The sequence below is a fragment of the Lates calcarifer genome, linkage group LG8 (assembly GCF_001640805.2).
Source record: "Lates calcarifer isolate ASB-BC8 linkage group LG8, TLL_Latcal_v3, whole genome shotgun sequence".
Taxonomy (NCBI): Eukaryota; Metazoa; Chordata; class Actinopteri; family Centropomidae; genus Lates; species Lates calcarifer.
This window is the reverse complement of record NC_066840.1, coordinates 15955280-15968783: the sequence shown is the minus strand read 5'-3', so window position 1 is coordinate 15968783 and position 13504 is coordinate 15955280. Positions and strand designations below refer to the sequence as shown.

At 38.8% G+C, this 13504-nt stretch overlaps 2 protein-coding genes across 2 annotated transcripts; both read left to right on the top strand.

The window, feature by feature from the left end:
• Positions 1-1897: 1897 nt before the first annotated feature.
• On the top strand, positions 1898-5294 carry LOC127139004 (uncharacterized). The gene is made up of 9 exons (XM_051072608.1): positions 1898-2045; positions 2153-2263; positions 2581-3207; positions 3474-3556; positions 3655-3713; positions 4015-4069; positions 4306-4343; positions 4523-4671; positions 5227-5294. Exons 2-9 carry the CDS (start codon positions 2197-2199, stop codon positions 5292-5294), a joined length of 1146 nt encoding a protein of 381 aa, XP_050928565.1. The 5' UTR covers positions 1898-2045; positions 2153-2196.
• A 127-nt stretch (positions 5295-5421) lies between these two features.
• On the top strand, positions 5422-13283 carry adgrg4a (adhesion G protein-coupled receptor G4a). The gene is made up of 20 exons (XM_018660159.2): positions 5422-5502; positions 5731-5816; positions 5899-5970; positions 6076-6103; positions 6261-6283; positions 6453-6595; positions 6687-6816; positions 7753-7859; positions 8000-8216; positions 8319-8484; positions 8861-9004; positions 9878-10012; positions 10122-10167; positions 10348-10451; positions 10779-10900; positions 11313-11581; positions 11761-11863; positions 12085-12365; positions 12472-12573; positions 12705-13283. The coding sequence occupies exons 3-20, from the start codon at positions 5930-5932 to the stop codon at positions 12845-12847; spliced, it is 2304 nt and encodes a 767-aa protein (XP_018515675.1). The 5' UTR covers positions 5422-5502; positions 5731-5816; positions 5899-5929; the 3' UTR covers positions 12848-13283.
• The last annotated feature ends 221 nt before the right edge of the window (positions 13284-13504 follow it).

Genomic DNA, 13504 nt, shown 5'->3' with positions numbered 1-13504 from the left:
CTGAGTAAAGGTCCTGCATTTCCAGACTATCAGCGTAATGTACTTAAAATTGTAACATGAAACTAAATAAGTTGCTTGTACATCAATATTCCACTTAAATACAGTACTTGAGTAAAGGTACCACCATCGAAATTAATGATTACCAGGTAACCACACAGCATCACACAGTCAAATCTGTAAACTGAAATTTCTTTGAAGGTCAGACTAACCAAAAGCAGAGCAGCACAGAGACAAACTCCAATTGGCAAAATGTCCATGATCCTTCACCAAGTAGTAACCTCTTCCTTGCCACAATGAAACCGCAACCTTAAAAAAAAGTATGTATTCTCTCTGAATGAGGGAAACCCACATATAGATAGCTGATAACAAAAGAACAGCATATCCTCAGAAGCTGCAGTATAGCAGGGAAAAGCAATAAGAACTTACTGGCAAGTTTCAAATGATCAGTATAAATGTAAATAGTGTCCTCTCAAATCTGCTGCCCCTACCAGTGGTCGTCAGGTGTAGTTTGCCTCCCTTAAAGCTGCTCCCTGTTCAGCAGAGGGAGACAGTAGTGGGAAAGATCTTTGGGAATCCCCCTAATTCTGCATCACTTGTGACGCAAGAGAGGTTCCTAACTAAACTCTCAACCAGATGCACCAATGAATGCGAGACTTTCAGGTCCCCCACCTGGGCATCCCACGTCACACCTGGTCTTCTCACATTTCTTCAGGGGAACCCGTTTTTTTTTTTTTTCTTGGCTTCAGCCTCCCAGACAGGGAGGGACGGAGGAGGAGGGAAGGGAAATAAAATGCATGAATGAGACCCTTGTTAATAAGCCTGTTGCCAACAAAGATGCTTTGTGTGTCTGCGTGTGTCTGTGTGTCTACAAACTGATATAAAATCTTTGCTATTGCTACCAGTATTGTATTGTCCTTTGTCATTACTTTCACTGAGGAGAGTCAAGCTGAGGCTGAGACCTATGCTGTGAATCATTAAACACTCCCCAAACTGAATTAGACGTAATTATACAGTTGCAATATACTGTTTGACCACATAGTGGTAGCATGGAGCCATAAAATTGACCAAAAAAACATCATGTCTTGTTCAAACCATTACACCACCGCTGACAGGATATTATGGACATAAAAAAGGTGGAGTTATTGACATACATTGGCTGTTTAAATTGTTTAGACTTAAAGGAGGGCTGCATTATGGACTTGCCATTCTTTCAGGTCTATATTGCTGAGAAGAAGGCAGACATGACCGTCACATGTCACACGTCACACAGAAAAGCCAATTAGATGTGTTTGTGCACTTATCACCTGATGATTATTGCAAAGCACAAGAGTAATACAAGAATATTATTTTGACTGTTTGCAGAAAATTTACACATCCTCACAGACCTGTAGTCTGAGCCAAACCAAGAGCATATTGAACTTGTTTAATATGCTCTCTCCTCAGTGAAGTATAATGTTTCTATGGTAAAACAGCATTAGAAGCATTCAAAATCTAGATGGATGACATTTTATATTAATGTGATAAATCAGAATCAGAAGGAATTTTAAAAAAGGACATTTGCATAAGAACCCTAAATATCAAGCTTGTTATACAGTGGTGCATCTGTATCTGCATCTACACAAACAAGGGTGTGTGTCAACGACTGCTTCTCAACATCCCTGAGTCTTGTCTTTAAACTTTAAGCCCTGTAAGGATAATTCTTCACATTAAAATTTACTAAGTCACTGAAACTCTAAATACTAAAACCAGGCGCAATTACAGAGCATAAAGAACTTAAATGACAGAATTCTGAGATTCACATTTGCAGTGGTTTCACAAAGTCATGATTTTAATCGTTATCGTGCTTGTTAGTTACGTTTATTGCCAGTGATTAATGAGTAACTCAAGGAACTAAAGGGAGAGGGCGTGGAGGTCTTCTTATAGAGAAATAAAGTGACACCAGTCAGCAGTGGCTCAGCCAGCTTCACATGAACTAATACTGACTGCTTAATTTCTCACAAAATAGTTTAAAATTTGGATTGGATCATAGCAAGGAGAGGAGCATGGTAAGTCTCAGTTATTTATTTGGCCACACGGATGTAAGTTAGATATGTGTTATTTCTTAATGGTGACTGTAATAAAAACAATTTTTTAAATTATTGTCACCTTTCAGCAGATGACCACTTGACTGACAGTGAGAGCCTTTTGTTTGCTGTCATGAGCTCCCCGTCTCCTTTAACCATCTGCCTGTGTATACAGCTATCACTGTGTCTTCTGGGTTCAAGTAAGATTTCAGACCAATTAAATAACTTTAAAGTGCTTGACAGTTTTTGAAGTAGTACAAAATATCACACAGAGTAATAGCTGCAAATACAAAAAGTGTGTCCTATTGTCTTTTTATTGTATTTGTGACATTTTACTGCCATTTGTGGGGGCAACTAAGATCTGAACTGCAATGAAAGCCACTGAGAATAACTGATTATTTGATGGGATCCATTTTAAAAAATTAGATCTCATATTACTTTCAACATTTTTATGGTTGAAAACTTCTAGTTTACATATTCATCTGTCTGTGTTTTCTCTACCAATTTGTCATTACAGATGCCTCTGTTGGTACCAGCCTGTGGGGTAAGAAGGGGCAGTTTGGTATTCGTCCGTGTCTGTGGCAGCTAGACTCCAAAGTTGTGGTACCGGCCCTTACAGAGCTGAGTGTATGCATACTCTTACGCCACAATATTGCAGCAAAGTGGACAGCTTTTGTCTACAAAGCACCAGGAGGTATAGATGTAGAGCTTGGGATTAGGGGCACAACTACACAGCTCACTGTATTGCTGTTTGGAGTGGAACAGACCCTGGAAAGCAATCTGAGACTGAAGGAATGGTACTCTGTCTGTCTCACCTGGTCGAGCCAAGCTCAGAGGCTGAGGGTCTACATCAACAACACCATTCTGGGTGAGGCCCCAGTGAATCGCACCCTAGCCCAACGACTGGCCCCAAACGGCACGCTCACTTTGGGGGTTTCTCATAATGTGGACGCAAATGGTAAAGTGCAGCCAGAGACTGAGAATGACCTTATCGGTGAGATTGGTCTGTTCAGGATATGGGCCAGAGAATGGAATGCTGAGGACCTGAGGAGGCAGAGCTGTGCAGATGGAGATGTGGTGAGCTGGGACCTCAGGCACTGGACACATGACTGCTTTCCTGTGCCTGACAACAGCCTATATTGTGGTAAATACAGTATGACCTCTTTCTACTGCATGTCACATTCATTCCCTTTGAGCTGTCTAGATTCTAAAAAATAGTTTCCTCACCAGTTTTCCTTATAAGGCAATCTACTGTAGGTGAGAGTTGAATAAGTGTGCAGATAATACACTATGTGGCTCAGTATTCACAGTTAAAGGTCAAAGAAAAGGTAAACCACACATTCCTTAGTTCAGCAGTGGAAGTGCATATTTTAAAGCAGTCATTCTCTTTGCTTCTTTTTCTTTGCCTAGCATGGTCACTCTACAAAATCAAAATGTGGACACTGGCATCTGGAAACTGTTCAGTCACACTGGTGGGAGTCACCAGAAACTGGGTATGAAGAATTACTTGAACATGTCATTGGAATTTGGTAGCCACTGCCTCTGAACAAACCATTCAAATTAATCTTCCTCTGTTGTCATCTCTTATCAGCTGGAGAGCATTTTCCCTCATAACATCTCTGTCCATGACATTTCAGTGTCATCCCCAAGGTAACACAACTTCTGTTAGTGGAACACTCCTCTCAAGTGGCAGTAGTAGAGGAAGTATACAGGTCATTTATGTAGGTAAACATACTTAAAGTATCAAAAATGCCCAATGTAAATGTTATACTATGATATACTTCTACCACTTTCAGCTGGTTTCTCATCAATACAGAATAGCTGTGTGTGTATTGGCAGTAAATGAGGTGATTGGTACTTTATAAGTTTAAATGTAGTGTATACTCTAACATGACTGCAGTCTTTGAGAGCACTCCTGTCTGTAATTTCTGTTATCTGTGTTTCCATATAGCCATATCTGCCGCGTGGTTAATAATTCAGCTGCTCTACATGTGCAACAACCTCAGGTACAGCACTATTAAGAGTCCACAGTTTGATTTTCCATGGAAAAGAAGCAGCAATATCCTCAAATCCGATCAGATTAGAGAACAGATGAAAGACTTTTTTAGACTGGGGTAATGTTATTTACTGAGGAAATGAATGATGTATGAGAGCATTGAGGTATTATTATATTAAGAGCAACCAGCTGTGATTGATTGAGTAAAATCATACAACCCCTTAATAAAGATGTCTGTATTTTCAGGGATCAAGAGCATTATCAGACTCCACCTGTGACATGTGGTGAGATGAATTCAAGACCTATAAAAACTTTCTGACTTGAGAAGGATCTTAATAATTGCAGTGCACATGAGGCCTGCATGGCACAAGGGAAGATGGACAAAGCCAAATATTATCCAAACCTGTAGGTGTAGAAGAGTTTACATGTAGATTTAACTCCTGTTCTTGTGGTTTACTTCCAGTTTTAGCTGTGAAGTCTATGTGAATGTGGATCCTGCTGCTAATGTAGGAGAGGTTCAGACAGATATTACTGCACGGTTGAGTTTGCCCTTCTTTTACAACTTCCTCAACCTGACAGCTGACCCCTCTAGCATCAGCATACTTCCTGCGGGTACGTATAGTCTGTACAGCACATGACAGGCTTCTCATGTACACATGCAAAATGCATCCATTGTTGTAAATGGATAATTCATCAAAGATTAACCAACACACATTTTTATGACCATTATTATTGTCTTAAAAAGGATGTATGTTCACATCACATGACGTCGATCTCTTGAAGTGTATTTACAAACATAATGTATAATGAATAATATTTGTTCAGTTTTATAGACATTAAAGCAAATTCTGGGTTTGACTTGAAACGTCCACTTGAGGTGTGAACATTAACAAATCCATTAAATTGATTCAATTTACCATGCACTTTCACTGCAACTGTTAAGTGGCTGAATTAAAAGGATGTTGCATATATGAAAACAGGAAGTACGTAAAAGCCCGAGAGCACATTTCTGTGTTTCTGAAATTACTTAATAAATGACAAGAAATGAGGGACACTTCATTATAAGAAGATTACAATATTTCCATTTCTGTCAGATGTTATGCTATTTCTAATATATACAATTATAACAACAATAATAAATAACAATAAATATATTGTTTCTTTCAGAGTTATTCCCCATGACAGAACCATCAACAACTGTCAGTACTGGTGTAACTACATCGGGTAAGGGATGAAAGAAAGAATGATCATGTCGTGTAGTGCTGGTGCTTTCCAGCACTATGGACTTTGACATATTGGTTCATAAACACACTATTAATTCCATTTTCTTTATCAGTCTGTTTGTGCCATTCCATTCACAGAAAACTGGTCCAACTCAAAGCCCTCCAGCTCGCCCAGCTAACATTTCGACAACAGGAGAGCCAGATCTCAATGAGACTGTAGGTCAGTTCACCAAACAGCTCAGTTAATGCAGCTTCTTCATTCCTCTTCAGTTATGATCTTTACCCTCCCACAAGAGGACATTCTTCATATTTTTGCTGTAAAGCAGCATGGAAGAACAAATGACAGAACAACTTTTTCGCCAGATGTTTGGTTTGATTCAGAATTGCCTTTTGAATTTGTCATTATTGTGACAAAACACACAAACCATCTGTCTTTTCTTCCCTGCAGTTGGGCCAGATACATTCTTAAGAGTTAATATGAACTTAACTATGACTGGCAGCCCTACATACCCAAAGGATATCATTGAGAAATGGGTAAGAAACTCACATTATTGTAGTTGAAAACTATTTTTTCCTGAAAATATACTTACACTGAATTGTTATCCATTGACATAAGGTGAAGGAAGCTCTGGAAGGTGAATCGAACCATGCTTGTACTGAATCTAAACATAAAGGAGAATGTCGGCAGGTGGGTAGCACAGGGTTAATTTATTGTTGCTTAACTAGCATCCTGCTTTTAATATTGTTATATTAAAGCTCTGATTGGTTTGTAATCATCTGTAACATTTCATAGGAACATGGAACAAAACAATGGACAGACAGTGAGTGTGCCCTTCAGTTTAGTAACAAGATCAATAAATAAAAATAATATAAATGCCATTCATTTTACAGTTTTGGGTAATCCCAGGAATAATATCACATACCACTGCAACAATTGATATTTGCATTTCATTATCTCTCTGGTCTCTTTTCTTTCAGACTTCCTACAACCAACAAAAACAGTAGGTGACTGGAGAGAGACAAGAATTATTATACTAAAAGCTACCTGTACTGCCTGTTTTGTCATACTGTACACAACTTAATTTGTATTTCATTCAGAACTGACTAAAGTGAACCATTGTGGTTCAAACCAGTGTTATTGTTACCATTAACTGTATGTTTCATTGACAGATACTACTGTACCTTCCATGTTCAGGAATACAACCTCAACAGTGCTGCAGAAATTAGAGCTTTCATTAATGCTGCACTGACATCAAAGTATGCAAATGGATCCATTGTAATTCAAGCTATGGATGTGGAAATCAACCACATAGGTAAAATGGCTTTCTAAGAGTAAGAAGAGAAATATATGTTTAGTTATGGAATAAGACATGGCAACATCAAGTATTTCCTTTTCTTTTTCAGTGCCAAAAAATTGCTTGGAAGAAACTACTTCAACTATCTATGGGGAGTATATTTGGCCTGAAGCATTTCCACAAGTCAATCAAGAAATGGCATGCAAAAAACCAAAGTCAGAAAGAGCTTACAGGCTTTGGTAAGACATGACCAATTTCCTTTTTACCCAGAGGATTTGGTATTTGGCCAGAGACAATAAAAACATAATTACCACATTGCAAAATTATGACCCAAACTCATGTCAAAAATGATTCAAAACTCTTCTCTATTAGCATAGCTTATCATAATGTACATAAAGATTTGACATTTTATTGTTTGGTATTATAAAGGAGAGTGTTACACAGTGTCTTTCATATAATAATATACCATTTCTTGGTTTATAATTGAGACGAAATGTGGTAATATTCAGGGGTCTATTCATACCATGCTGAGGGTGAGTCATTCAAGCTGATATTCATCCTGGTGATGAAATACGTGGAAAAAGTAGATTTTTGGGGGTTATATTGCTGTATTTACTTGTACAGATCCTGTTCATCTTCGTCAGAACAATCTGTTTCCATAGAGACCGCTCGGCAAGACGAGAAAATTCCCTCAATTACATTGTCCTGTTCCAACCACTCCTCCCACTCTGCACACAAGCTCTGACCCCACACATGCTCATGGATCCCTGCCAGCCTGCAGCTCAGACGAAAATCAATTTCCTATGAGTGAATTATTAGTGTAATGAAGGGCTTCAATTTTCCTTACATCATCTCTGCCAAGTTTGATACAAATATCACTCCAAGGGAAATGATTGAGTAATATGGGTAATCAGTTTTATGGCCTCTTAGTGAAAGACTGGCTTGACGCTTATTACGACAATCATCCACAGTTGACAGGTGGTTTGTATTTTTTACCACCCTTTGTTGGAAACTGACAATGATCTTACTAGCTGAGGAGGCAAGCTAGAGGTAGAATATACTTTGTGGGACAAATTAAACGAGAACCCAACCAATCAGAAATGGACTAGAGAGAATATTTATTGTCTTTATTGCCTCTTTCAGTTCTGTTCCCTCTGACTGTCTTCTCTTTTCAGTAAGTTACACATTGAAACTGACACGACCAGCTGGGCTGAGCCTGATATGAGACACTGCAACCAACTTGTGATCATATCAGACCTTGACAATATTACAGTCACTGCTGGTAAGGTCATTAGTCATGTACAGGTCTATTCCTATAATACTGTATAAAAAGGAATAAGGCAGTTTCAGAAAAGCATCAACTAAAGCTATTGTATATATATATACACATTGAAAAGCATTTATGACATTATTGATTTCTAGGTAACGGAGCTGAAGTTGTGGACATAATTCAGGACCTTGTGGATGTTCAGTTAGGTAACAGTGACAGGCTCACTTCTTCTGAGTTGAATTCAGTAGTGGAGAAGCTCAATGAAGTGGTTGATGTCAGTGTCATCCGGCCTGCTGTTGGTGCTGCCATTGTCAATATCATTGCTGATCTCCTGCTTTCCAAGACTAATGTCACACCTGTGGCTAATAAGTGAGTAGAGAGGGAAGTGGGAGTTTGATCAGTCTCAGTAGATTTTTTCTTTTTTAGTATTATTGTCTTGTTAATCTATCTGTCTTTTGTTTCTGGCAAAAGTATCCTTAATCTGACAGATAGAATGGGGGACAATATGGATTTCCAAGGTGAATCTGTAAGTGTAACAGCTCCCTCACTGGCGCTTTCCATGATAAACGCAGATACAGATAGATTCAGTGGCCTCACCTTTGGCGCATCATCAGTTTCATCTGTCCTGATTCCAAAGGTAAGGCATTATGAATGTGATGATATACTATTGTGAGGGCATTTAGATATTTTTGTAACTCCAAAATTGGTTCCACCTGACTGCTTAAGGTCAATTTGTGTTGCATTAACATGCTTGAATGGTCAGGAAATGCAGGAAATAGAGTTAATAAACAGATATTGTGGCCTCATGGCACATTAAGCTTCAATGATAAAGCAAATGACAATCATGGGAAAACTAGTAGTCAACGAAAAACAGCTTCAGTGACAAGATTTAGATTTGAAACACCATTTTTAGATTGACACAGGAAACAAATGCTATATATTTAAAACGTAAATATACTGTAGCATTGTGATCCACAAACATTATTATCAGTATCATTATTTTTGTCTTTCAGACCTTTGTGAACAAGAGTTTTGTGAGTGAACCACTCCCAAACACCAATGCAACTATCTCTCTGCCCTCCACGCTCTACAACTTTTTCACAAAAAACACAAGTCGTGTTCAGTTTCAGTTTTATGGAACAAATGACCTCTTTCAGGTACCCTCATTTAACTCTTCTCTTGCTGCTATTTGTCATCTTGTTCTTTTCTTTTCTCATTTTCATTGTTCTTACTTTTGCTACTTGCTACTATTTCAGAAAGACTGAAGAAACTATAATATATAATGCTCTACTGTGTCATTTTAAAGGGGCAGTTCAACATTTGGGAAAATACAATTATTCGCCTTCTTTCCTGGAGTTAGATCAGAGAATTAATACCACTTTCATATCTGTGGAGTAAAAATCAAGCTATAGTCAGGAGCTTCGCTTAGCTTAAAGACTGAAACAGAGGAAACAGTTAGTTTGGCTCCACCCAAAAGTAGCAAAATTCATGTGCCAGCACCTCTAAAGCTCAGCAATTTATACATCTTGTTTGTTAAAACCTTTTCTAAAAGCATAGATGAAAAATAAGAGTTTTCTATTTCTTGGCTGGGTGCAGTGACTCCCTGTTCTTGCAGTTTGGTTTTTAATTGATTGATTCGACTCAACAAACAAGATATGGTGGATGGATTTTGTTTCCTTTGGACAGAGCCAGACTGGCTGTCTCCCCCTGTTTCCAGTCTTTAGGCAAAGCTAAGCTAACCAGTTCCTAGCTGTAGAACCTTTTTAACTGCACAGATATGAGAGAAGTACTGTGGTCTTTCCATTTAACCTAAGAGAATGAGCAAAATTTACCAAAATGACAAACTATTCCACAAGAAACAACAACAAAACAACTCTAGTATCAAAATGGTTTAAATATGACAAATCTGAGCTCTTTCTGTAGCATATTTTATTGACCAACGAAGTCAGTAAAACATTGCTACCGCTACTTAACTACTGTAATTTATAGTCCTGCCACAGTTAATGTAACCACTATTTAATGTTTACCAGGACCCATACATGAATGCAACACAGAGCAACTGGACATTGAACTCCTTTATAGTATCTGCCAGTATCAATAACACTCATGTCTTCAACCTGACGGATCGAGTGGTGGTGACCCTCACTCATCAAAATCCCAAACTGGTGAGAAATTAGTGCCATGCATTTCAGCTCATTAAGAGGAAGGGTTTTGTATTTGATCATCATCACTTCCCTGTTTGTTTTTTGTTTTTTTTTTTGTTTTTTTTTACAGTCAGGAGACACAGTACAATGTATGTTTTGGGATTTCCAGAAGAACAGTGAGTTGATCATTATCTATTGTATATATATTTTATGTGTTTACATTTGGATTTAGATGATTTGTAGTCTGAGCCTTGTAGAACTTTTTAGGAACCAGTGAGTCCCCTGAACGCCTGAGCTTTTAATCAAACATTGCGTGTGTTTTTGTCGGTGTGTGTTTGTGTGTGTCTGTGTGTCAGGTGGGCAGGGTGGTTGGAACAGCAGAGGTTGTGAAACGCGGAGTATTTCTTCTTATCAGACCAGCTGTCTCTGTGATCACCTCACACATTTCGCTGTGCTCCTGGTGAGTCATTGGGCTGCTTTTTATAAATCAAACCAGGGAACAAACAACCCCCACAAGCACCAGCATAATGTGTGCAGTCTGCTCAGTGGCTGACTGCTTTTCTTTCTGCCAGTGATGCAAGATGATGATGTTAAAGCTACAATGTGATTTTTTTGAAAGGTAATTTCATGATTATTATTCAAATAATTATGATGGTTTTCACATCTTACACTACTGCCTGCCATAGTGCCATAGTTTTGATGCTACCACCAGGGGACACTAACATTGGATATGTTAAAATACAGGCTTTAAATATAAATTTTGTCCTCTTTGTATATTATGTTTCAGGATGTATCCAGAACCAACACCAGTGAGACTGACAGTCTGATTCTGACTTTGATTTCATATCTTGGTTGTGGTATATCCTCCATCTTTCTGGGCATCACTCTACTCACCTACCTCACTTTTGAGTGAGTCACATACACTGACACTAGTGACTCATCACATTGAAACAATTCGCAAAAGAGAATGAAGGAAGAACCTTAATGTGTGGAGACTGCACATTAGCTGTGATGCTGCTGCATTGTTTTAAATTAGAGACTAGGGTTAAAGTTAGTTAGTGAAATAACCAGAACACTTTAAATTTACAGAATGTGTGTTTTATAATAAAAGTTTGAATCTTAAATATCAAAGTTCATTCTTGATTTTGGAAATAAAAATCTGACAAAACAGTTCCAACTCAAGGTCCGCTTACCAGCTTTTCTGGAGCTTTCTTGAAATTATCATGACACTGTTCAACATTAGACCTTGAGTAAGAACTGTTTTTTTTTTTTTTTTTCATTTCAATGAAATCTCTGAATGTATTTCTCCTGTACACTTCAGGAAGCTGCGTCGGGACTACCCATCGAAGATCCTCATCAACCTGTCAGCCGCCCTGCTGGGGCTGAGCATGCTCTTCCTTCTTGACTCCTGGCTCTCATCCTTCTCCAACTACGGCCTGTGCATTGCCACCGCTGCAACGCTGCACTACTTCCTGCTGGCCTCTTTCACCTGGATGGGCCTGGAGGCCATACACATGTATCTCGCCCTGGTCAAGGTCTTCAACACATATATTCCTTCCTACATCTTCAAGTTCTGTGCTGTAGGATGGGGTAAGACAGGACTTTAAGCACTCTTTACTAAAAAGGCAAAAGTCCAGGGTTCGTTTGCTTTGATTGGCTTATTGGGATCAGGAATGCATTTTGATTGGTCGGGGTTGGTAGAATATGTTTAGTTTTCTCTGATCTGAGTGAGCAGAGTGAATTAGGATTTTGTGTGTGTTTTTTTACAGGTGTCCCTCTGGTTATAGTTAGCCTGGTGCTGGCTATAGATAAAGATGCTTATGGCAACGCTATCGCTAAAGAGGCTACAGTCATTGAATCCAGTGACCCGTTGTAAGTACAAGCACTGGGCTGTAGTTGAAAGTCTATTTTGGGAGTCTGAATAGTGTTATAAAATTGTGAGATCTTTAGATCTTAAGTGCCTGATAAAATACATAAAATGAAAAGTTGTACCAGGGATATTGAGAAATTTTCAGAAATCACTTAGTGGCATCTTATGATGGCATTCATCATAAATCCTAGTGTAAATGACATGACCAACCCCCCACCCCCAGCTGCTGGCTGCAGAATGATGTCTTCTTCTACGTGACGGTGGTGGCATTTGTTCTTCTGATCCTGCTGTGCAACACCTCTGTGTTCATCGTGGTTCTGATCCAGATCAGACAGATGAGTGCCAATATGCCCTCAGCAAACAGCCGCAGCTCCCTGCAGGACTTGAGGGCAGTGGCCAGTCTCACCGTTCTGTTAGGCCTGACTTGGTCAATGGGCTTCTTTTCCTTTGGGCCGGGTAGAGTTGTTCTGATGTACCTGTTCACCATCTTCAACACTCTGCAGGGTGAGTATGAGCTGTAGTTATTAGTTACAGGGGAGCATGTCATTTACAACACATTTATAATTCTGTTATGACGACTGTGTTTACTATCTCTGCTCTTGTGTCCCAGGGTTCTTTGTTTTTCTGTTCCACTGTTTGATGAAGGAGAATGTGAGGAAACAGTGGAGAATCCACCTCTGCTGCGGACGTTTCAGACTTGGTGATTACTCAGGTACCTGTTGTAAAGTGAAGCAATGTTTGCGGACATACAGTATCGTAGTATATTGGCCAGATGGTGATAGGATGTATTTCAACAGAGTCATGGTCCATTGTTTTCTCTCTTTTTTTGTCCCCTGTGTTCAGACTGGAGCCACTCTGTAACAGTGGGTGGTCGCGGCAAAAAGAACAATCTTGTTAACTCTAACTCTGGCGCCTCTAACAGCACCTTCACCATCAGGAAGGTCTCCGACTCCTCCACAAGCTCAGTGCAAAATCATCACCACTAGGGGGCATGAGTAGGCCGTTCATTCATTCATTCAGAGATGAACCATCTCTGTTGTAGACTGCTCTTAATGTATAACTGAGTGGTTAAAGCCTGGAAAAATATTCTTCTCTGTGTGTAAAAATAGTAAAGTGATGTAATGTAAATGTAATGTAGCAGTGGTGGTTGTAAGATGTTTTCATTTAAATGGAATGGAAGGGAAACTGAATGAAAAGGACAGTCTCTGAGAGCAAAAGTATTTTGGTTATTTGTAAGACATTAAACCATCTTTCTATATAGTTGCTCTCAAATTTCAGTAAAATTTATTCCGCTGTTACTGTGATTAAAACAACAACAAAAACATCAGTTTTGTTGAAACCTTCTTTTGTGATTTAATGTTTCCAGTATACTTTTGTCTTTGTTTTGCACATGAAATCTGCACAATGAAAAATAAAAGATAAATGAGAAACTGTGGTTATTTGCCTCTATTTTGGATCAGAATTAATGTTTTATTATCTTCAATGATAAAAAGACACTGGCGTGAAACAGTTCGATCTGTTATTGTTACCATGGGCATTTAAAAAAAAGGTTATGAACAGCTGAAGACATCATTGGTTCTTTATATGTTTTTTTTGTGTCTGTGATTATTGGTAGAAATCTTTGCTGTGTAAAATATTCATGT

Excerpts from the sequence above, each read along its gene's own strand:
- LOC127139004 (XM_051072608.1), top strand. The coding sequence starts at position 2,197 with ATGAGCTCCCCGTCTCCTTTAACCATCTGCCTGTGTATACAGCTATCA. Across the intron at positions 3,557-3,654 it reads TGGGAGTCACCAGAAACTGG|CTGGAGAGCATTTTCCCTCA; the intron begins GTATGAAGAATT and ends ATCTCTTATCAG. Across the intron at positions 4,672-5,226 it reads CATCAGCATACTTCCTGCGG|AGTTATTCCCCATGACAGAA; the intron begins GTACGTATAGTC and ends TGTTTCTTTCAG.
- adgrg4a (XM_018660159.2), top strand. The coding sequence starts at position 5,930 with ATGCTTGTACTGAATCTAAACATAAAGGAGAATGTCGGCAG. Across the intron at positions 7,860-7,999 it reads CAATATTACAGTCACTGCTG|GTAACGGAGCTGAAGTTGTG; the intron begins GTAAGGTCATTA and ends ATTGATTTCTAG. Across the intron at positions 10,013-10,121 it reads CTCATCAAAATCCCAAACTG|TCAGGAGACACAGTACAATG; the intron begins GTGAGAAATTAG and ends TTTTTTTTACAG.